Source organism: Manis javanica, chromosome 11, assembly GCF_040802235.1.
Source record: "Manis javanica isolate MJ-LG chromosome 11, MJ_LKY, whole genome shotgun sequence".
Taxonomy (NCBI): Eukaryota; Metazoa; Chordata; class Mammalia; order Pholidota; family Manidae; genus Manis; species Manis javanica.
The window spans coordinates 5,388,149-5,413,362 of record NC_133166.1 but is presented as its reverse complement, the minus strand read 5'-3'; the positions used below and the strand labels follow the sequence as shown (position 1 = coordinate 5,413,362).

Below are 25,214 nucleotides of genomic sequence, written 5' to 3'. Positions count from 1 at the left end.
CTATACTTAATAACTACTTAAAAGGGAGTAAGGAAAACATGGCGCACCTGTTTGTGGCAGGTAGTTTTGCACACCTCATCTCCTGTCGTGTTCACAGTGGTCTCACGTGGAAGATGTAAGCATTCCCATCATAGGAAACTGAACCTCAAAGAGTTTGAGTCTCTTACTCAAGATCATTTAGCTGAGAAGTGGGGAGGCTTGGAACCAAACCTGGATCTTTCTTGGCTCCCATCCAGTGTCCTGCAGGCTAATTGCCAGATGGAAAGCATTCATTCAGACATGGAGTTAGAACCAATACTGAAAGCATTCGCTATGAAATTATAGTTTAACAAAAAGCACGTGCAATATTTAAAGGCCAGGACAGGAGGACTTCCGCAATGTTGATAAGTATTTTGCATAGAGGCATTCCTTCCTTCTTTCAGCAGTCATTTATTGGGAGCCTGCTCTGTGCCAGGCATCTGTCAAGGCACTGCGGTAATGGCAGAATGTAAGACAGATGTGAAGCTCCTACTTGGTAAGACTTACATTCTGGACAAGGAGAAAGACAATGGATAAGTGAACAAGTATGCAAACAGGATAATTTCCGACAGATAGGATTATAAGAAAATAAAACCAGGAGGAGAAGACTTTGAGCAGAGTGATCGGAGAAGGGAAGTGTTCTCTGGAGAGGTAATATTTGAACTGGGGTCTGTGATAAAGAATCAGCTATGCAGATATGGGGGCTGGGGATGAGGGAGGGACACTGACCAAGGTAAAGGCAAAGACTGAGGCTTAAAGCAGAAATAAGTCCTTTGCATGTTCAAGGAACAGGAAGGATTGCAGAGTAGCTGGAACCCAGTGATAAGCTATTAATACTTTGGTGAACTGAGTTGCATTTGTTAAGTATGAAGACTTGCTTTCAGAAATAAGGTTAGCAAGAGGGGAGAGCCAGAAGACGACACAGCTAAGGAGATACAAATGGTGAACATCTTGGCAGTTTTTAAAAGAAGCATGGTGTTGGGATCCTTGTAGGGTGTCTTTCAGTTAATGAGAACCCCTAAGGAGATATAATGGGATTGAATCTACAATAACTCAATGGCTTAAGACAAAAACACTGTCCGCACATCAAATTTGCACTTTGCTGAGGCAATCCTGGAGTCAGAAAACGTAATTGAGTTTCAAATCTCTCTCCCTGTGTAACCTCTGGCAAGTTTCTTGGTGTAGCTATGGGAAGAGGGGTCCCCACCTTGAACAAGTTCTCTGTGAAATCAGTAAGACCAAATAAAGGCAAGGCCAAGAAATCGGGAACTAAAGGGGTTTATTCTCAAAGCTCCGTCTCTCCTTACCTGTACCAGTGGCTCTCTCAGCTCCTTCAGTTCTCAAGGCTCCAAACCTCCTGCTGCCTGGCTCGCTCTCTCCCCTGCTCGGAAGCTCACTCTTCCTAGGCACTGTCTCCTTCTGACCCTTGTGCAGCGACGAATTCACTGGGCGGGTCCCTGGTGACTGGCAGATGCCTGACCAATTACGTACCAGGAATGGAGGAGGGGAGAGAATGGGTGTTCCTTCTTCACCCCTACCCTGGGCGGGCAGTCCCGTGACCAATCAGCACTCTGCCCGCAGTAAACATCCCATAGATGTGCAAACTGGCTCATATATATGGACAATGGGTGATATTAAGGCCAAGTGGCAATCCTGGCAAGAAACAATCCATTTTTTTCCCCACACTTGGTCTTGGTAAGACTCACATCAATTCATCTGCAAAATGGGGATGATACAGTATTTAGCAGTTTAGTAACAATAATTTAGAATTGTTATGAGGATTAAATGCACCGTTGCATGTGAAGTGCTCAGCATACCACCGGCTTCATAGGGAATAATCCAAAAATAGTAGCAGTTGTTAGCTGTATTAGGGAGAAGCTGTGGGAAGTTTTTAGGAATGTGTGATTATGTGAGAAAGACAAAAGGAAGTCATAAAGCAAGTCTGAGTGTTTTTGAGCAGGGGCTTTACGTAATTAGAGCTAAGCATTGTGGACTCTGACAAGGTACTGCTCCTCCCTGGACCTTGGTTTCTCCATCTGCCAACTGAAATGAGAGCCAGAGCAAGATAGTAAGTGTTCTTACGTGTGTCCAGCTTGGAAAATCTGTTTGATATGTTAGTGAGAGAGGCCTGGCATTCTGTGTGGTCTAAAACTAACATGACTACCTTTCTGGTTTGTGCAAGACTGAGAGGTTTCTCAATCCTACAACCGTTCAGTGGCTTAACGCAAAAACAATGCGCACACATCAGATATGCATTTTGCTGAAACACTATTGTAGTAGGAAGGTTTGATGTGGCTCCAAGCCCAGTGGGAAGCAAGTGTAGTGTCTTAACCTGAAGATGCTAGAATTGGGATTGTCTCTGCCAACTGGGATGGTTCCTCACCCTACAGAAATGTTGCTTCCAACAGGACGTGAAGCAAATGGCAAGGAAGCTCCGTTTAAATGGATTCTAACCGTCCTCCTACCGTCCCCTACCTGTCACTTGTTTAGGCCCAGGTACTTGCTTATCATGTGGTCTCAGCCCCTTTATTCTGAGCCTGACAGGAATGGAGAGCAAACTTCTCCCACTGTCACCTACAATTATTTTCATGATTAAAAATGTAAAAATTATTCCATGTTAAGATTTAAGAGAGCACCTTGTTGTGCTGACTGACCAAGTGTCCATAGAGGAAAGGTGTTATTTCCTCTCTACTTCCAACAATAAATGATACAAAATTCCAGGGTTTCCCCTAAGGTCTCCTGAAGTAACTTTGGGACAGTTGAGGTCCTTGCCTGCATGTCGTCCCTGTCCCATCAGAATATGGCGAAAGACCCTTCTCCTCCTTGTCTCCCTGACAGACTTCTCCTCATCCCAACCCGAGAGACAACATCATAGGAAGCCTTTCCCTGCACCTTCAGGTGGAGTCCAAGGCTGACTCCTCCGTGCCCCCATGTTTTCTTTTGCATACTTCTACCTGAGCATTTAACAGCTGTCTATAATTATTTATTTACTGCCTGTTCCCCCATTACTCGCAGCATTCTCTGATACCTGGTGCCAAGCCAGTGATGGGGCTGGAACTGTCCTTTGTGCTATATTAGAAATCCAGTGCCCTGATGGCAAGTGAGGCCCTGGAATGCATCCTGCCCTCTGTCCTGTCTGCTGCTTCCGTTTGTTAGTGCAAAACCTTCCAATAATTTTCTTTTCCATGGGAAAAATGGAACCCATTAGTATAATTTCAAACCTTAGTCTTTCAAGCTTGAGTCCCAGGTTTTCTAGTGCCAGGGCACCAGTGTGACTCAATTAAAATTGTAACAAAATTAAATAATCTTCTTGAATGGATGCTAAACCAGGCGCCTGTTCCATGCCACATAGCATCGACATGTACAAGTACTTATTATCCACTAATTACAACCACAGTAGAATTGAGCTCATTTTCACTGAGAAGAAAGTAGTGACACAGTGCTGTGAATGGTTTAAAAATCCACTCTCAGACTCTGTGTGCACAGCCATTTGTTCAGAAGATACTGAATTGCTCAGAGTGCTGACAAAGAAGATGCCATCGTGTTGTAATGTGGGTGGCATGTTTATTGGCTAGTTGGTTTTTCATTGGGTACCTTTTGTGTACCCACCCAAGAAAAACTGTCCATGCCAAAGAGGGAAAGCTAGATAACAGGAGCATTTTGCAACTGTGCTTCTGGGCCTTTGCTGGATTGCATGGGAGTCCAAAGTATCTGAACATGAGTGCCCAGTGGACCCACCAACAGCCGCATCCCTTAATTGTCAGTTTGCTAGAGCATGTGTCCCATTTCAGGTCTGCCATCTCTGTTCTCATCTCTGAAATAGGAGGACAACCTAAACAATCTTCTACCCCCTCTACAGGGAACCAGTAAAGGAAAAACCAAGCAAATACTTACAGTATGCTAGCACAGGGCACAAATTTAGGAGTCACACAGAGCTGGCTACTTGGCAATGTAACTCTCAATAAATGATATGTACTTATGCTGATTCTGTGGATAAATATGGAATAAACAAGATCGAGACAGATGCTATAGTGGTTTTTGAGGCTGCCCACCTCCCCCCAGTCCCACACAGGCAGCATTTGCTGCTGTCTCATTTTTCCCCAGCTTTACTAAATCTTTCAACAGTTCTCTCACTTCCTTGCCAGTAATTTCTTTTTTCATTTTTCTGAACAAGAAATTTAAATGCCACCTGAGTCATTCTTTTAATAAGACACGGCCGAGGTGCCCCCTTAAGTTAAGCACACTCCTTACTAGATCAGTAGATGCATTTCGGAAGAATTAATTCATCAGACTCCAGCCAGAAGTGTGATCCTACCAGACCCTCTGACTCGTCCTCCATTTTGACATTCATCGTGTAGGGCCTTGTGGATCTGGAGAAATCAGAGTCTGGCTGCTTAGTGCAAACCGCCCCTTCCTGTTTGTTACGTCCCTTCCCTCACAGTTTCAATGTTCTTTGGGAAATGAAATGTAGGCTGAGCCCTCCCTGACAGGTTAGCAATTCCAACTTCTACGTGACAGATTCTTGGATAAATAACATAATTTAGTTAAACAAAAAGTAAAGGCAAAAGAGACATAAAATACGTATTAGAAAGAGTCAAGAAAACTCATTAGCATTGGCCATCTGCCATTTCCCCCCACTAACCTCAATTAACCACACAGACTGCAGACTCTGACATACGATACAAAAAACATGGCCTTATGAACTTGTAACATTTTGTGTGAAAAACCCAAAATAATAATTATCACAGCATATAATTCCATTTATAATTTATTTGGAAGCTGTTTCCGAAAGGCATGGAATCTTTCACAAGCTGCAACATAAATGCTGAGTGATCATTCCCACATATATGGACCGTTACCTGCTTGAGGTGGCAGTACATGCATGTGTATGCACTCACACATAGTTCCATATGCATTTTCAGTAGTATCACTTATTCATCCAATAGACCAATACTCATTGATAACCATCCATGTGCAGGCACTACGTTAAATGTGAACGATACAAAAGTCAGCCTAGACTCTCAAAAGGTATACCTTTAATGAACATTAAATGAGTAAAAACATGGTTGCCCTAGAAAGGCTACAAACTCTTGAAGAAAATAAACATGCAAACAGAATACAAGTGATAAAGCTATAATGGAATTGTTTATAAAGTCCCCTACAAAGAGCAGGAGTATACAAATTTTCCTTGAAATGACTGCATTTTTCCCAAGGACTTATAAAAGATCTATCCCCTCCTTTATTTCCACTTATATTTATAAAGAAAAAAAAATTGTTTGTTGCCCCTAGTGAGAAAGAAGTTAATTTCTCCCGAATTAAATCATTACTATATTACAGAGGAAAAAACTAAAGCACACACATTTTAAAGACTTGTGCTAAGTCGCTACATTGATAAATGATTTAGCACAAATTTCATCATTCTTCCAAGAGATAGTACTTTTTCCCAAAGAACAGAGAGACCATGAAATTCCATTAATTCAGGCTCTCATGGAGAAGGATTTTAACCCGAGTTAAAAATGCAAATTCTAGAATATTTCAGGAAACATAAATGTATTGCTTTCAAGTAAACACACATAAGGTTAATGCTACTATTAACAAAGTGTTGCCAAACAAAAACCTGCTTGGACGGGACTCTAATGAATAGTTACATAAGCTGTTTGCAATTAGAACATCAAAATGGTGGTGGTTAAAATTAAAGTGCTTTGCAAATGGTTTGTCTTGAGTACATTAAATATTCCCCTGAGACCTTTCCTCCCTATTCATTTACCTAGGTAGTACAAAGGTAAACTTCAACCAGCCACAGAACTATTACAAATTCTCAGATAGATGGAATGAAAAATAATGAGGTTTTACAATGTATATATAAATTTATGAGAAAGGAAAGGATTGAATTATGTGAAAATTGACTGGAAAATGTGTGATTTATTTTTTAAAAAAGGGTTGTGAGTCTTCTGATAACATTCAAAACTCCCCATAACAAGTGATATTTCTCCCAAATTTTTTAAAAATTGGGTTTCAAAATACGTTCCTAAGATCTTGCATAAATCATAGAGCAAAGTTGATCTTTAAAGAAATGCACACCTACAAAGCACATATGTATTTTCAACACTTCACACATCCTCTGAGTAATTTGCACTTTATCCATGCTCCTGATTTTATATCACGTGAAAATATGTAAAAACAAATTATTTGCAGTGAAATCATTTCTAAAGGGAGTGCAGTGGTTGTTTTCACACCTCCAAAGCATGTAGGAATTAAAGAACTTTATAATGTTCATTCGAATAAACAGAAGGAAACTTAAACTTTCAGTGTCTGTTTATTAAATTTTCAGACATTATCAGAGGTGACCACTCTAGAGACAATAAGGTTTCCCTTTCAAATATAAGTAGAAATTGCATCTTAGTGCTTATTAAGAAAAAAAGAAAATGCACTGCTTTTTATGGATGCTGCTTTTGTTTTTTAAATAACATGTAGTAAGTACAAGCCACTATGCCAGTTGCTTCATCTGTATTGTTTGTTACCAAAAGCGTATGAAGAAGGTATTTCTAGCCATACCTCAGAGATGACTAGCCTGAGATCAAAGAAGCTGTATAACTTGTCCATGGTTACACAGCTAAGAATAGGAGGGCCAGAAAATAAAATATTAATCCATATTGGTAAGGAAGAAATAAAATTGCCACTATTTACAGATGACATGATACTATATGTAGAAAACCCTGAAGACTCCACCAATTTAGTAAAGTTGCAAGGTAGAAAATCAATACATAGAAGTCTGTTGGTTTCCATATCCAAATAGTGAACTAGTGAAACAAATAATAAAACACTCCCATTTACAATTGCATTAAAAAGAATACAATAGCTAGGAATAAATTTTCACCGAGGAGGTAAAAGACCTATACTTTGAAAACTATGAGACATTAATGGAAGAAATTGAAGATGATACAAATAAGTAGAAAGATACACCATGATCATGGATTGGAAGAATTAATATTATTAAAAAATCCATACTCCTCAAAGCAATGTACCAATTCAGTGCAATCCCTACTAAAATACAATGGCATTTTTCACAAAACTAGAACAAATAATCCTAAAATTTATATGCAACCATAAAAGACCCCAAAGCTATCTTGAAAAAGGTGAACAAAGCTGGAGGTATCATTTTTCTTGATTTCAAACTATACTATAAAACCATAATAATCAAAACAGTATATATATTAGCACAAAAACAGGCACATGGAAAATGGAACAGAATGAAGAGCCCAGAAAGAAACCCACACCTATATGGTTAATTAATCTATGACAAAGAAGGCAAGAATGTACAATGGGGAAAAGACAGTCTCTTCAATAAGTTGTGTTGGGAAAATTGAACAGCTTTTTGCAAAAAAATGAAGTTGGACCACTTTCTCACACCATGCACACAGATGGACTCAAATGGATTAAAAACCTAAATGTAAGACCTTAAACCTTAAAATTCCTAAAAGGAAACATAAGCAGTAAACTCTTGGACATCAGCTTTAGTAATATTTTTTCTGGATAATTTTTTCCCCTGTCAGGGACACAAAAGCAAAAATAAACAAATGGAGCTATATCAAACCAAAAAGCTCTGCACAGCAAAAAATGAAAAGGCAGCCGACTGAATAAGAGGATATATTTGCATGTGGCATATCCCATACAGGGCTAATACCCAAAATATGCAAAGAACTCATACAACTCAGAAAAACCCCAAATAATGTGCTTAACAAATGGAAAAAGAACCTGAATAGGCATTTTTCCAAAAAAGAGATGGCCAACAAACACATGGAAAGATGCTCAACTAATCATCAGGGAAATGCAAGTCAAAACCACAATGAGATATCACCTCATACCAGTCAGAATGGTCAATACCAATAAGACAAGACATAACAAGTGTTGAAGATGTGGAGAAAGGGAACCCTCTGGTAGAAATGTAAACTGGTGCAGCCATTGTGGAAAACAGTGTGGAGGTTCCTCAAAAAATAAATAAATAACAGAAATACCATACCATATGATCCAGCAGTTCCACTTCTATTTACCTGAAAAATAAAAGCACAAATTCAAAAAGATATATGCATCTCTGTGTTTATTGCAGCATTATTTACCATAGTCAAGATATGAAAACAACCTAAGTGTCCGTCAATAAATGAATGGATTAAAAAATGTAGTACATATAAATGGTGGAATATACTCTACCATAAAAAAGAATGAAATTTTACCATTTGCATCAACATGCATAGACCTAGAAGGTATTATGCTAAGTCAGACAGAGAAAGACAAATACCGTGTAATTTCACTTATATGTAGAATCTAAAAAACAAACAAATGAATAAAAAACGAAACAAACAAACGAATCAAAGCCCAGAAACAGACTGATACAGACAATAAACTCGTAGTTACCAGAGGGGAGGTGGATGGGAAGATGGGCAAAATAGGTGAAAGGGATTAAGAAGTACAAACTTTAAGTTATAGAATAAATTAAGAGGTACAAACTTCCAGTTAAGAGGTATAAAATTCCAGGGATGAAAAGGACAGCATAGGAAATATAGTCAATAATATTGTAATAATTTTGTATGGTGAGAGATAGTAACTACACTTACCGTGGTGAGCATTTAAGATAAATAAAAATGTATTTCTATAAATATAAATATAAATGCAAATCACTGTTGTACACCTAAAACTAATATAGTATCATGCCAATCGTGCCTTAATAAATTATTTTATTTAAAAAAAAAGAAATAGAAGAGCCAGGATTTAAATCAGATTTACCTTTTCTGTTAAACTTTGTTCTCATTATTCTCAGCTGCAGTTTTGATATTTTAACTTTTTCCAACTTCCCTATCTATTGGAATCTTTTTCACCATTAAAGGCCCAGTACAAATTCAGCATTCAATTTATTCCCTTATCTTTTCTAATTGAACAGTTAACCATTCATCTTTCCTTCTTCAGGGCACCCCAAGTTGTCCAGCATGTACATTTGGTCACACTATGTATCAGTTATTTGCATAGGTGTCCCTGTACCTTACTGAATCATTTGTGCCAGGTGGGCAAATGAGGTGACTCATCATTGTCTCCTCTTTGTTCTTCCAATATTCAAGAGTCTATTCCAAATAGGCTCTTGTGGGGAAGAGTGGTGTTTTACCTCTGCTGTGAGGATCCTGGCACCAGATGGAGCTAGGAGAGGTGTGACACGGTACAAGAAAATATTCCAGAATGAAGAAGTCAGCTGTAGCTGTGATAAGCCAGTGTATTAGGGAAAGACATAAGGAATGTGTCAGATCTAAAGTCCAAACACACTTGCCAACCACATCGCTTTGTCCTTCACTGGGAGGATTCAGAATAGAACTTTGTGGAATCCAGATGAGAACCCAGAGAGACTATGTGCCAGGTGCCCCATTTTATGGGCCTTTAAATTACTTTGTATTATAACATTGAGTGTTGTTCATTGGGGGAAAACTAGACCATTTAAATAAACCAAAAAATTAGTTACCGTAACTGCTTCACCCAGAAAGAACAACTTTATGCACAATGATTCTCAGCCTTGACTGACTATTAGAGTCACCTGGAGCTTTTTAAAAATCCCTATGCCTAGGCCTCCACCCATACAAAATAGTTCAGAGTGTCTGGATGTGAGACCCTGGTATCCGAATATTTTAAAGCTCCCAGGTGATCCCAGTGCATAGCCAGGTTTGAAAGCCAGCAATGGTTTAGAGCCAGGCCTCTCGAAATTTAGCGGACGTACAATCACCTAGGTGTGGGAGATGCCTGCAGGTGTGCATTTCCACATAGCTCCTGGATGCTGCTGACACTTCTCATCCACACCACACTTTAAGTAGCAAGGACACATACTATCATCTCAATAAAATTAAACAATGCCTGGATGGGTGAAGGATTTAATAATAATTAAGTCTGAACAAGTTACTTAAACTGTGAGCATGCCTTTCCTTATCTGTCCGGGGCAAGTAATAGACATTTAACACTTTATTGTTAATAACAATTAGATTAATAATTTCAATAGACACATTTGAGGGGACTCTCAAGGTGGGAAGGAGGCCATATTAGACCACTGAATACATAGAATGCTCCAGGAATTATTCTTGGAGCTAATAATAAAAGTAACATTATTTGACCATTTATATGCACCAAAATCCAAACTAAGTACTTTAAATCAATTTTTAATTGGGTAAACCTCATTATACAGATGAGGAGACTGCTGTTTAGAGAAGCTAAATAACTTGCCAAAGAATGGACCGTTGCCTTGGGATAGGACTTCGATGCAAAGCCAGACAGTCTGATGCCAGAGCCGGAGACCTGGTTAGTGTACCGCTCATCAGTACACCACGACGCTTCCCACACAAAATCATTTCTAAGACCCATACATATAGTGTCATTTAGATTTCCAGCCACTTCTCCCTTATTTTGATCATCCAGTATTCAGAATTATACAAAAAAAGAAAATCTTGGCAGAGAAAGTGGGAGAGGTGCCCCATATTGCACATCTGAGCACACACATCAGTGGTCTGTTAATGGCATCTAAAGATGGCATCATTTCATATGACATCCTTAATATTGGTTCGCCATCTGCAGCTTAACATTTCTCTGAAGAAGTTCAATATGGCATTCAACGTTTAGCTAAATTGCCTGGAGACTTCTGCAGGTACATGAATACCTCTTTATCTAGGCTGGGAAGGCAGGGCTGGAGGGCTGTGTGTGATTGTGGGGGGAGAACTATGCGGATTGGTGCTGAGGAGAGGAATTGAGGGGAAAACACATGAGGATAACTATCCAGGTATTCAAGCACAAGTAGACTCACACACAACACCTTTCATCTTAGGGGTGTGTGTGTGTGTGTGTGTGCACTCACATATGTGGGTTTGTGTGACAGAACCACTCAGTCCAAGAGGGTTATTCAGGGAAGGCCTCAGGAAAAGTTCTCCACCATACAACATCTTCATTACTTCCTTCTTGGCCTCACCCTCTCCTGCACCCTGATGACAAGTCCTCTTGACCCAGACCCCTGAACCGATTTTGTCTCTAACGACTGGTACAGCAAGGGTGCAAGGCTTGCCTGAACCTCCGAACTCTCCCTCCAGGCTGTGGGCAACTGCACCTGTCAACTAGGCCCGGAGGAAAGGGGCAGCATGTGCGCCAGCATAATCCCTTTCGCTTTGCTACCTGTAGCAACAACAGAATCCTTATCCAAAGGGGAAAGTATTTCTGGCAGGAGAATGCTCCCTGCAGTTTCCCAGCTGCTAAAGCAGAATTGAGAAATGCCACCCATTGGCTAAAAAGAAAGAAAATGAAGCTTCTCTGTTACAGAAAACTAACAGCCAGGAACCACGTTTGACCCACCAGGTCTCCATACTTTGGTTTAAGATGCATCCTCACTCACCCAGTTTTAAAGCTTCTATTGGCATCTGAAAATGTCTCTTTATAAGGAAAGGCCCAAGTTTCTGGCTTAAGCTCCATCAGTGGTTTCCCCTGTCAGATTTTCTTAAGAAAAGTAATAGCAGCACTGCATGCTCAATGGAGCAACTCCAAATCTTTACACCTGAGGAAATAGCCCTTACTTAACGCTGGTCTGATGGGACCAGTTCCCAGAATCCTTTATTTTAAACCCCATCATAACTGATGTTGTAGCTCTGGTGTATTGTTTTCCTTCTGGTTATTCTTTTCAATGAAATATCATATAGTCTAAGAACACACATTACCTAGTTTTAAAAAAAGAAAGCCTAATATTTGCCATCACTCCAACTTCAGTTTTTCCTAAAATTCTGAATTTTGTATTTACTGTGTATCCATTTCATTCTCTCCAAATTCAGTGCATGTTTTATGTGCATGTGTAAACACTGCAGGGAATGTTTTAAGACATCCTCAACAGCGGAAATGAGAGGTGGAAACAGAGGGTCTAGGAGTTAGAATCTTGTGGAGGAGACAATAAACGGGGATAACTGAGGCTTTTTTTTTCCTACTTAAAAACACACACTCATAGTTAACTGACATTTTTACTTCCCTCCTTTTGAGAATTATCCATAGGGGCATTTAGGTGTTGATTTTATGGCTAAATATAAACCAGAACAGGGCTGCTCTTATTCTTGCCTGGATGACCTGCCCAGGTCCTACACAGCTAGACTCGGGGGCCATCAGGAAAAAAGTGGGGTCAGGTGGGAGAGCATAATCTCCTTTTAATGTATTTATTCTTTTACAGATTTTCACACTGAAAAGAAACTTGACACATTTCTAGATGAGAGAAAAGATGTTATTGCCTGGAATCTCATAACTGAGTACTGACACAGCTGAGACCAGACGCAGGTCTCCGGGCTCCTAGGCATGAGGCTTTGCCACCTCTGTGTATTAGTCTTCGGTTGGAATCATGGCTCGGTCATGGGTGGCCTTGGGCACATTAACTCAGTTGCTTCCTGTAAATGGACTCAAAATAGTTCCTATTTTTCCAAAAGACTGTGAGATTAACTGAGATGGTATATGTGAATTGTTTAGTACCATGACTGACACACAGAGTACTCAGTAAATGTTGGACACTAGTATATTATTATTTGTTTGCCTCTCTCCATAAATTAAATTTTATCCAAGATGTGGGAGAATCATGGGGTGGCCACAAAGCCCCTGTACATAATATTAAAGATTAAAATCTCTAATTAGCGACTGGAAACGAAAAGGTTATCAGGAATTGTTCTAATGAACTCCAACGATCAGCACAGAAGATGGTGTTCCAAAACTGGGAAAACATTAAATAATTCAAAAAATGAAAGAGAATATTCAGGAAACTTTTAACTCCCATGGTTGAGGCCCCGTAAGTCCACTCTGTATAAAACAATATTGAAAATTCTGGAGGACCGCATCCATGGTGACCGCATCCACAGCACCCGCATTCAAACAAGTTTTGCATCGTTCCTGCAGCGTATCAGCTTCTGTGTTATACACCAAGTACGCAGGATGATCTATTCACTGCCCTTTTTCCATGTATCCTATTAGGCAATATTGACTGTTTAACGAACAATTAGAGGCAAATATTGGGAGCTGGCAACGCTTCCCAGACAAGATCATCTCTAAGACCCATCCATATATTGTAATGTAGATTTCCAGCCACCTCTTCCTTATTTTGATCATCCAATATAAATTCAACGAATGTGACAGGCACTGATCTAAGTTCCTGAGTTCAGCTAGTGAACTACCCCAAATCCGGCCTTCCTGGAACTGTTGATCTGCAGGGTGGATGTGTAGGTAGATCTGCAGATGTGACCTGCAGACAGTAAATGAGTTGCATGCAACATGCTAGAGGAGCAGAGGTCAGAGAAGGCTTCACGGAGGAGGTGACATTGAACTGTCTGAAAGGATGTGAGGGGTTTACCAGGTAGCTAGGGGTAGGCATGGAGGAATGGTAAGCAGAAGAAATGGGATATGAAAATGACAGAGTCAGCGCTAATTGTAGCTCCCAGGGCTGATAATTCTTGTTGCATTTTTAATACCAAACTGAGCTTCCAACAGTCCTGGAAAATGATGCTGAAACTCCCAAAACCTATGCTGTGTCAAGTAGCACTTACAGAAAATGTGAATGTCACGGCAGCAGATTACACAGCTGTGACCTGGGACACCCGCAGGGAAGAAAAGTAAGGAAAAGGTGTCATCCTTACAAGTATCACTTCTGGGCTGTAACTATTCAGAACAGTTTGAGTTTGTATTTTGAACAGGCAGCAACATTCTTGTTCTTGGGCCATTTCTCAGAGATTGTTAGATTCCCCCGTCTCCACAACAAAAAATCAGAAGTAGCCATTTTGAAAGTAATTGCATGGTTCTAGCCATATGCCCTCCCCACTCTTTAACTGAGTATCATTCCCTTAGGACCGGCGTGATTCCCCTCCTAAATTGGAGGTTTGCATATGTAATTATAGCAAATAATGTGTTTGTTTATATCTCCAAACCACATTCAAAAGCTCACGTCTGACTTATCTTTGAAATTCAATTTCGTCATGTCAGTCCCCAATTTACTGTGCCCAGTGGGTCTACAGTTACATGTGTGATGTGCACGCCTCTTTCCCGCAGAGATTGCACAATGAGGCTGCCTGCCACAGTGATGGATCGGGGTGGTAAGGAGGGAGGTTGCTCTGTTTTATTCTTTTTCCTGTTCTAAGGCCCAAGCTACTTCAGCTGCAACAGAGTTGCAAAAAATGAAGATGCCGCATTGGCAATTTTGACTAATTCCTTTGGACTGTGAGCAATGGCTCATTGCATTCCTTTCTGACAGTAAATAACATAGTGCTGCTGGAGCACCGTAGCTCACCCTAAGTATGTACTTTCAGCAGGAAGAAAGCTCTTTTGCCCCTTCTTGGTTTAGCTGGCCTTGGCTTGATAACAAGGTTATTATTTTGGTACAAATAACTAGCAGCTGTGGCTTTAGCCCAAAATATTCTGGTCATTATTTTTATGTTCCAGATTCTCCTTAGACAAGCCTGATCCTTCTATTCATTCCAATGGCTCTTCATGTGTAATTCCTAAACAAACTTATTCATTCAAGTAATTTTTAAATGCCTGTCGTCTCTGAACATGAGAAACTTATTAAAATCTAAAACGCGAAGTTTATAATCTCCTACTGATTTTAAACTCTTTACTCACATGATTGTATAAATCGCATACAACGCTTACCCATTTAAAGTGTACAGTTCAATGGTTTTCAGAATACTTAATAAACTGCACCACCAGCACTCTAGTCTATAATTTTAGACCATTTTCATCACCACAAAAAAAATCCTTGTTCCCATTCTCAGTCACTCAGCTGTCCCCCACCTCACCTCATCTGATTTCCTACCAATTTTCACTTTTGACTTAGAGTTGTTTTTACCTGCCTTCTACCTCACATCTGTGAAAATAAAGGTGATAGAAACCCAGAGAACTGAAGCCTACAAAGGTTTTCCTGCTTTTCTTAAAGGAACAGAAGCTGCTTGGCTTCCCACAGCTCCAGGTTCACCGGTGTGTATATTGTTTCAGACGTTCCAGGAAGCCTCTCTCTTTCTCTTTTGGCTGATAAATATGTGAAAAATACATCCTACGGAAGGTGTATGGATGGAAGGGGAGCCACACTGCTCTCTCAGTGACACATGGGCACTGTGAAAATAAGTAACTTTCCTTAAACATCACCCCAGGAATAATCAGGAGAGGAAGCCGGCCCCTTCCCCATACACTTACACCACAGTGAGCCGTGACTGAGTGACCCGGGCCAGGAGGACCTGAAATGACAGGAATGTCCCCAGGGCAACAAAAGGCAAAGGGGCTCCTGGTCTTTTGTGCCTGGAAGAGCAGCAGGTGGACAGTAGAGTGGAGGTTTACAGCTCTTTCATCCATTTATAGCTTCAGTATAATAAGGGTTACTCATTCTCATTGTGACCTCTCACTGAGGATTGTCCCCTGAAAAGGTGGTGAGGTTCAGGAAAGCCTCCTGCCCCCATTGAGAAGGTGGTTACTTCTCACTTGGAAAGAGCCTCCTTGACTTATGACCTTGTCAGATAGAAAGGCCTGAAAATGAAGGCAGCAGATTTGTGTGCTAGACACCCCTGGTGTGACCGCGGTGGCCCTTGGTCAGTATGAGTCAGAGCCCTGTGCTCTCCTTTATCCCTCCCTGATCGTCCCCGGTCTGCGCCCTCACCCATCATTTCCCTCTCCCCCCGGTGCACCCCACATGTGGAGCCTGACGTTCAGATTCAGTTGCTAAAGCAGCTCAGCTTATTTCATTCTTGGATACAGCTGGGCAAAAAAATTCCTGTCAACAAAAAGTCACAGCAAGATTCAACAGAGGTTGGTGGAATTGCATAGAGCCTTCTCTTAGAATCAGAGGGCCAACTCAGGCATCATCCCAGGAGACTTGGATGCAGTAAATGAGGGATGGAGTGGACCACAGAATCTGTTTTTTGAGTTTCCAAAGGTTCTGATGGGCAATTAGGGAGAGAAGTTGCCGATAATCACGTATAACCCTTGATGGCAGTCTTCTCTCCATCATCTCAGACTCTGGTTCATCTTTGAATTCCAAGAGCGCTGAGCCCTGCATCTGTCACAAAGAGGAGCTCAGTGGTCTTCAAATGAGTACCAAGTGGTTTCAAATGAGTATTAGAGGCACACCCCCTACCTACCCACAGATACTCTCCCTACATACAAAATAACACCTTCCTAAACAAACACATTTTAAATCTATGGCAAAACTAAAGATTAGGATGTCATCCATCTCTTCTACAGCAACTTCTGTGAACTGAACATTAATAAAGCTCTTATTCTTTCTTTCGGTCCAGAGACTAGGTAGGCCCCAGGGCTGCAGAATGAAAAGGCTAGCCCTTCCCTTGCAGGAATTTTTTCGGCCTGTCTAGTGGGAAAATTTAGGCATGTGAGCAAAGGATTGCAGCAGAGGGCAAAGAACCACAGTAGTGGAGTATACTGGCTATGTCAGGACGTGGTAGGTGGGCACCTAACCAGGTAAAGCGGTCACCTCTCCAACACCTGAGCGCAATTTGAAAAACCCGTGAGTTAAGCAGCGGGTTGGGGCATATTCCACGAAGAATTCATGGAAAGGGAGATGATTTGTGCAGTGGGAGGATAGGTTTCCCTCCCATGGTGGGTGGGGGCTGAGCAGAGGAGAGCAGATGAGAGTGGGGCCGACTTGGGAACAGCCGTGCTCGAGCCTCCAGTGAGATTTTACTCTGAAGACCATTGAGCTTCGTGTGGCCTCTTCTTGGCTTTCCCTGAAATCTGCTTAATCTGCCCATCAGTTCTGTATAAAACAAAAGCTGGAGGTCATGAGCTCCTCAGCAGAGCTTAATAAAATATCTTTTCCATATTTCACACACCTCATCAGTGTTGGGAGTGAGCTTTTCTCTGATTTTCTCTGCTCTTCCCTGTCAATCAGCATATGTTCATGAAAGCAGCCCAATCCACAGTCTCTTGTCTTCAGGGACATTGTAGAGTCAAGAAATGCAATGTAAATTTGACCTCCTAATTGCCTCTTGACAATAATAATAATAAAACACACAGCAGACAAATGGGTGCCATAAGCTGGGCATGCACAACAGTGTTTTCTTCCGATTGCCTTTTGTCTTTATACTCAAAGGGGTGATTCATTTATGAGAAACACCATTTGAAGGAAAGATACAGTGATATTTCCCAGGTGGAACTTATTCTGTGTAAAGATTTAATCACACACAACAATGATAAAATTACAGTATGAGATCTTCTGTGTGTAAGAGTTACAAAATTTGAAATAATTATGTCTACACATAGTTATTACAGAAAGAACCTTCTTTATCATGTATAACCAAAAAAAATTATATACACATAAAAATGTTAAATAAGAAGATGCTGTTTCATAGCTTGAATCTACAACCAGCATCAACAACCTATTAATGGTTCAAGAGCATGCAAATCTTTAATGAGACTCCTAAGGTAGAATTTCAGTCATATGCAAATGGATCATTGAAATTCCTCATTATCAGAAAAAGAGTGGTTCTCTGGTGAATTGTTACATCCCCAGAGTGATTACAGTACCTAACTGAGGTAAGTAGAAGTGGACCATATGTCTCAGGTTTGCTTTATCAATTTTATTTTGTTGTAAGAATAATTCTGAGACCCTCTGGTTGTCCCTGGGGATTGGAGAGTTACTGTTCCCCATTACTTTTGCTTTTCCTTTAACTGGACTTGCTCAGTAAGCTACTTACCCAAATATTTAAAAGTCAAATAATCTCATTTCTACACAGGTCTGATTACAACAACTTCAAGGAAATTGGATCGCGAACAGCAGGCGGAGCATTTTCTGGAGGTGAGTACACAGAGAGAACTGACTGGCGTTCATTAAAACTGCTTTTCACTAAACTTCTCTAACCTTCCGTATAAGCTAGAAATTAAATGTATTGAAACAGTGGGCTCCAAAAGGAAGCGGTTTGGCTCGGGTTGATGGGTAGAGCGTTTGGTGATTTCTGGTGCATTCCTCAGAGTGCAGTCCTTGGGCTGCAAGGATGGGGGAGCAGCCTTCGCCCTCTGCTGAGAACAAGCATCTCTCCCTTGACTCCAAGCCCCTTTTCCAATAACAAGAAAAGCAAGTTCAGGAGTGGAGCCTCCTGGGCCTCTGCAGCCTCGGATGTAAAAGGAGAACAACTCCAAGTGCTCCAGTTTAAGTGAAGTACCTCCTCTGTGCAGAAGGGTTCTGTCCTTGCTCCTCATTTCCTTTCTTGGGAGAGGGTTGAGGAGGAGAAGGCTGCTAGTTGATTCACTGCCTGAGAGAAATGTTTCTGAAACCATAAAATGTACCCCTATAATTCATTAAGACAGAAACAGCAGCAATATAAACTATAAAAGCATTATTTCTGGAGGGAGAGAAAAGCACCATAAGGCAAAGGGTGAGAAAATAAATATGAAAGAGCTTCATGGAACATTCTTCTATACATATCGAGTATTTTTATTGGGAAGCTTGAAGTCTGGGTGGTTTTATGACACCGTGATTTAAGTGTGACAGTCTGACAGAACAATGAGAATGCTTGGAAGTTTGCACCCAGGGCTTTGTTAAGGTTTTATAATGTGTCCACACTTCTGAAATGATCTTTTAGTCCCAAAGAATTATTTAATGGAATCCACAGGTCTGCCTTACACACACACACACACACACACACACACACACACACACACACATATACACACTCATGCCCCACAAATCTTTTCTGGTGTTCTCTTTAAAATCTTTTAAGGAATAATGACTTATTTAAAGAACACTGGACTAGGAATCGGTGCTGGTGGGTCCCAGCGCTGCCCTGCCATGCTTAGCTTGAAGTGCTTGTCCATGGCTTGAAGTGTTGTTTCATTGCCCTGGGCCTCAGTTTCCCCTACTGTGAAATGTGGTGGCAAATAATTACTATTCCATATACCTCAAAGGATCACTATTAGGATCCATCCTCATATCTTACAGCAAAGTATTTTTAAAACTTTTAAAGCATTACCCTAATAAAGGATTATTATTATTATCATCATGCAGCACTATGATAATCCTCTTTAAACACTGCTATCATCTCATAAAGATGAAAGACTCCAGGCTGCCAAAAATAATTATTATAATTCTTTTTTCAAAATCATACTAATGGGCTGCACTACATACTTGGTCCAGAACTAGAGTACTTTTGCCAGACTAATAACACCTTATATTATATTTATGTGCTCCTTTCCTGCCCAGCAGAGACTCCAGGGCTCCCGGGGAGGCTGTGTTCTGGGATAGTTGAAGCCATTACCTCCCAGCAGAGAAAAGGAAGGGTGTCTCATTAGCTGCAGAATCTGCCTGGGATGGCTCGCTGCCTGTCCCTGGAAATGTGGCGTCTTCGCCTGGGGTCGGGGTGGAGGGTGTGGTGCGATGTGACTGGGCAAAGTGGCCAGAGTGTTTATTCTAGGTGTTTGAATTCACTTCCCAAAAGATTCCTTAACAGTTTCACATCCTTTACAGACTTAAACATTAATACTGATCAAACATTGTGATTCTTTAAAAGACTAACACAGGCATATCTGGAACATTTCTCAGTAGCCGGTGTAACCTGCCTAGGGAGGTCATGTAGCAGAACAGGTAACCTCACAGGATTGTTGGGAGATTAAAGCATGAAGCATGTGAACAACATCCAGTACAATACCTGGCGCTAAGCAGGTGCTCAGTAAAGTGTGGCTATAATCTTTGCAGTTTTAATAGTCATACGGTGTCATAATACCTGAATACTTGTAAAGATCCGACTTCATCTCCACACTCCAAGACAGAGAGTAGTTCAGGGCAACTCACTTGCAGAAGGAGCTGCAAGCTCTGGCCAGCTGGGTCCCAGGCACTGCCCTATGTGCTAAGCAGGCAGAGGGACAGGAAGGACGGGGAGGCACGTGATAAATGGATAAATGCTGTAAATTCAGGTACAAGCTCTCTGAGGCCATTCACAGAAGGTTCTGTGATAATGCCTGAGAGTGGGAAGGGGTAGACAACATTCAATAGACTGCTTAGGAGGGCCTCTTTGAGTAGGTGACATCTGGTGACATGAAGCCAAGATTCTGCTCAAGGTCAGGAGGATCCCCAAGGCCAGTGTGTTTAAGGGTTTAATGATGGAGGAGGTAAAGATGGTAGGAAATCAAGTTGGAGAAGGCCTGAAGTAAGGATTCTGAAGTAAGGATTCTGAGTTGTTTCTCCTGAGTGCAGGGAAAGCCATTTCCTGAGTGACATGATGTGATTGCCAGTGTGAGAGATTTCTGGCTGCTCTGCTGGACAGAGCACAAGTGGTGGGGAGACCACGAGGGGCTTTTAAAGGTATGATGGTAGTTAGACAGGTGAGGGTAGTTTGGATGAGGTTTGTTAAAAAATGATTAAAGGAAACAATTTAGGTGATAGAAACAATCTTTATTTAACACTTCATGAAGCAGATTCCATTCAGAAAATTGCAACATGGGATAGGAAGGCAGGAAATTTATAGGATAAAGAATAAATATCAAGGATGAAAAAATTGAGAACATGTGATCAGCTGGAGCCACAGAGTCAGTCTTGTTTAGGGTAAGAAGAAACGAGGAAGTAAGTATAGATCCCAGAGCTGGCTGGGCATTTAGAGATTGGATGGCTGAATATACCTTGTTTCTGGTCAAGCGGAGGAGTTACAAGGACGTGAAAGTTGTCTAAGGCTCGGTTTGCTAATGTGCACTCCGGACAGGAGCTGTTCCATCCTGAGCCTGGGAATCTCTTTCAACAGAGTGAAGGCAATGGGTCAAAAGGACTGTTGTCTAATACAAATCCCATCATGATTCTGGCCAACAAGCAGCAAACTGGCTTCTCTGAAGTTTTCTGCATAGAGATTTTAAAAGCTGTAGGTCATTAGAAGCATACCAGTGTGCCCTCTCGCACGCCTGACTGCTCTGCCCACCTCCCAGGAACACCCATCATATCTGCTTCTTCATTTAGCAAATCCTCTTGCTGAAGTCTTCAAAACCTGGTTGAATCTCAGTCTGCGTCTGTCGCCCTCCATCACTGTCTTGCTCTCACTCTCTACACTGTACAATTCTTGGCCACATTTTTTTTTTCTATGCAGCATTGCAGTGAGCTTGAATGACATTCATTTGTTTTTTTTCCTGAATGGGTCATGGGAAGAATATTGAATGAACTCAGCCCTGCAAAAAATGAGTAAAATAATACCATTCACAGTACAGAATGGATACACAAATTTTTGTAACTGCTGATACATTCCGTGAGTGTAAGTACTGGGTATGGATAATAAACCTCCTGCAGGACCTTTTAATTGCAAAGATAATCCTACCCTCCTCTTAAATTCATATTAACCTCCTGGCTCCATTTCATATCTCTCCTTCCCAATAAAATGAAATTGACTCTATTTGAAGGACCCCATTTAGAAGCTGACCTGGCAGGTACATACCTGAATAGGCAACCAGGAAGACATAATGATTTGTTTATAGTTTGCTATGCCTAAGATCAAAAACTCTTTAATTGTGTACTGCTGATACTCTGCCTATACATTGATTTAAGATATTTAGCTTGACCGTGTAAGGGTTTTTTAGTCTGCAAACGTTCACCTTAACTCTCTACAAGAGGAAAGTTATCATTACCAGAATCAAAGGGATTTGCTAAGAAACAAGCAGTGAAGAACTGTAGAGAAATTGAAGTACAGCTTATAGTTCTTTGGTGAATTCCAAATGCTAACTATTGCCTTATTTAAGTCTATGTGAAAATAGTGGCCTCTCCTTATCAAAAAATGCAGAAATATGGAATTTCCAGCTCACCTGTTCAAAGTCATATATGTTCCTTGAGAGCTGGTTATGATTGTAGCAGAGGTAAAAGGCTTATTCCAGCAAATAGATACACAAAGTTGATGATGGATGCATACACTAAATAGTGAATTAATGTTTTAGCTTAATGGTTGTGACTTTAGCCCTGATGACCTCATAATCAGAGAAAACAGCTGTGAAATAAGAGAATAAGTGCACTAATTCTTTCTTATATTATCATCACTTGGATAGTCATTTTCTCACCTCCCAGATTTAAACTCCTGTGGGTATGGAACTTGATTTATCAAGATAATGAATGGGAGTGGTGTGGGGAAGGATGTGTTACATTCAGGCAGGCCTGAGGGTCTATGTGGGGACTGCTCACTGTGCCTAGAAAGGCTTTCGAACCAGTCTAGACCTCTTTCCCCTCATCTGTAAAGAAGGAATCACACTTCCTAACATAGGGGTGGTATAGCATATAACACGAAGGGGACAAGTGCTCAGAACACTGTCTGTTAGACAGTAAGCGGTCCATGCACAGGGTTGGGGTTGTCAGCACTGAAGTACTTACTTATCTCTGTATTCAAAGCACCTAGTCCAGGGCCTAGGAAACAGGGAACTCAATAAATGTCCCTTATTTACAAATGGGAATGGATGCTTCTTCTGAGACCTTTATTTCATCCCTAGATGAGATCATGAGGCAGGTATGAGCATGTGGTGAAGTGAATGGACTCAGAGGCAGAAAGAATGGAACCTCTGCCTCTTTCCATCTGCTCTGCAGAGTCAGCTTAACTTCAGTCCTCCATCCCCTTGTCTGTAAAATGGGGTTAATGATCCCATCTCATCAGTGACCTACACCGAGTGCCTGGCACACACTGGCACTGCTAAACCCTTGTCTGTCCCTCCCTCTTTCCCTTCCCCTCCTTTCTCCCCTTGTCTTCCACTAACGCTAGTCAATCCCCTTTCTTTTTCAGTAATGGCCCCAACAGTTTGAATAGCTTATAGCAGTTCAATTATTCTTAAAAGTTACGTGCACTTAAATAATCTGACAGTCCTAGATTACTTATGTGTGAATCTTTGTCTTGCTTGCTGAAAGAGTATTATTTTGCCTCCCTTTTAATCTTGAAATGCTTCTCTGTTCAGGGCTGCATGGTTCTGATAAAAGTCTCCCAAAGAAAACAGAGAGTATTTTATTTGCAAATCACAAAAGATGACAAGGCCAGGAACCAGGATAAAGACAGAAGGTGAGAAATTATGCTGTGTACTCATATAAGTTAAAGTAGCCCAGAGAATGCGGTGAGATGTTATAGTGCAGTTGGTATAAATGACAACACACATTGCCAAGGAAAAGCTAGATCTGCAGGAATGTAAGTTATTTAGTATCTCTCTCTCTTTTACATACTCATCCATCCTTCACTGGAAGGTAGACCTCATGTGACTACTTTTTCTTGCTGTCTAAAATTCTCATTCTTTTCTATAGTTTTGTTTTCTGAGAGAAAAATATACTGCTCTTTGCTAAGTTTTTATCACGTTTCCTCTTGCCCCTTAGGATGCAAATGGATCTTTTCACTGAGTGCTTATCCTTGGCAGTGTCTTACTGTGGTAAGCTTCTGCTTCCATAATGATGCCAATTTTTGGTGGTGAAGAATGGCAGGCCTATTTCAGCCCACTAGGCAGCCCATGTTTTCATCATTTAACTGCAGGAGAAATGGAAGTTTCTCTCACTGGGCTCCTCTTTCTGCCACCCTCAGAAAACTTTGCAGCAAGTACCAGTAGGCCCTCAGGAAAGATGGTGTATCTGTGCACAGAAAAGAGCGCCTGTAGCGGGCACTGGCCTTGGGAGAGTTGTCATGGCTTCTGTTTTCCAGAGCTCCCAAAAAGCACAGGCACCCTCTCTTCCCATTCTCTGCTTCTCAAGCCTCTGTTGTTCGGATTCGTGTTTTATCAACTTCAGAAAAGTGAATGGAATCTTTCTCTGCTTTTTCTTCCCGTCTTAAAAGCCTGATTAGGATCCCAGCTGAGGGCCACCTTGCCATCCTGTCTGTGTTTGGACAGAGGAAGTGGGGGGTGGGTTGCTCTGAGTCCTTGATGACATAGAGTCGTCGGTATCGTGTCTGCTTTGTCTACACTGGCAGTTCTTCACTTCTTTGCTTGGCCCCTCTTGTCCCTGGTTAGCCTCCAAGTTCATAACATACAGTCAAACCCTTACATATGCTGGGAGAGTTGTCTGTAATACATCCTTGCTTCCATAAATAAGCACCTCCAATTTACCTGTTTGTGAAAGGCTGCCATTTGTTTTGTTCCCCCTTAAATCTGTACAGTAATTTACAGAACAACCGTAAATGAAACCCTTCCCTTGGATCTGGGACGGTCCTTCCACCCAGTGGCTCCCCTTGGAAATGGAAATGAGCCGCCTTTGCACTCTGCTCCCTGGTGCTGTGCAGGCCAATAATTGCTGCAGGCAGTCCCAGCACATTGAGCTGGGTGCACAGGTTGCTGCAAGCTGAGGCTCTGCTTTTGTTTTCCCGTGTGGATGGTTTCCGATGCTCTGACGCTGCTTCCTTCAAGCCTTCTTAGGCAAGCCCTGCCTGCATGGGTCTTGTTGGGGAGAGGCCCTTACCCTGCAGTCTGCTGTCACATACATGGCTTATCCCCTCTCAGAGAAGCGGTTCAGAGTTCCCTGCATGGCTCTGAACAATGGTGAGAATTCCCCACCTCGAATCACACAACCCGGAAGCCCAGACTGACGTCCCCCCGCTAGTGCAGCAGCAGTAAATTGGCCTTCTGTCCCGTGCTTCCAAAATTCCTTTTCCCACTTTTTCCATTGTGTTCCTTTCCTAGTTTATTTTCTGCTGCACATTCTGAGCGATGGAATGATCTGTCCAGTCTGATTTCATCTGGGCTCTTGAGAAACCATACCCAGCTTGTGTCTAAACACCAGATGTGTACAACCCAGTTGAGCACTTTAAATCTGTGGGTAAATAAAAATGGTAATGGCAGCAAGTTGAGAATATGAGATTCTAACTCAAGTGTCTCTCTTAATAAAAAGGGAAAACTGCTTTGGCCTGTTTCCGGCTTGCTGCAGAAGCTTTTGTTCAAATGAGCTGTTGTTTCAAGACCTTTCAAATGACTTTCCTTTGTAGCAAATCAGAGACTACCAACCTCATCTATTCTGTGGCAAGACTGGTTCAGTGGCATGCTGAGAGGGTTGGCAGCAGGATACGGATTGCTTTAGGGAAGTTAAGTCAGAGATTCAAATGTCAAAGCCAAGGAAAATAGATTGGGACATTGGGGCAAAAACCATCAGTTCCTTTAAAATGGAGAAAAGCTACAATAAATTTGGTTATTTCCTCTTTGGGGATGTAGTTCTGTATATATTTTATACAATTATTTAATCTGACTATAAGTAAGAA

The 25,214-nt window shown here is 41.4% G+C and overlaps 1 protein-coding gene across 3 annotated transcripts in view; it reads left to right on the top strand.

Moving 5' to 3' along the window:
- Positions 1 to 25,214, top strand: part of FAT3 (FAT atypical cadherin 3) — a 621,620-nt gene that overhangs the window by 421,323 nt on the left and 175,083 nt on the right. For all 3 annotated transcript variants that reach the window (XM_037011586.2, XM_073215899.1, XM_073215900.1), the window contains exon 4: positions 17,781 to 17,842. In XM_037011586.2, the coding sequence (XP_036867481.2) occupies positions 17,781 to 17,842 (62 nt within the window). The remainder of the gene's footprint in view (positions 1 to 17,780; positions 17,843 to 25,214) is intronic.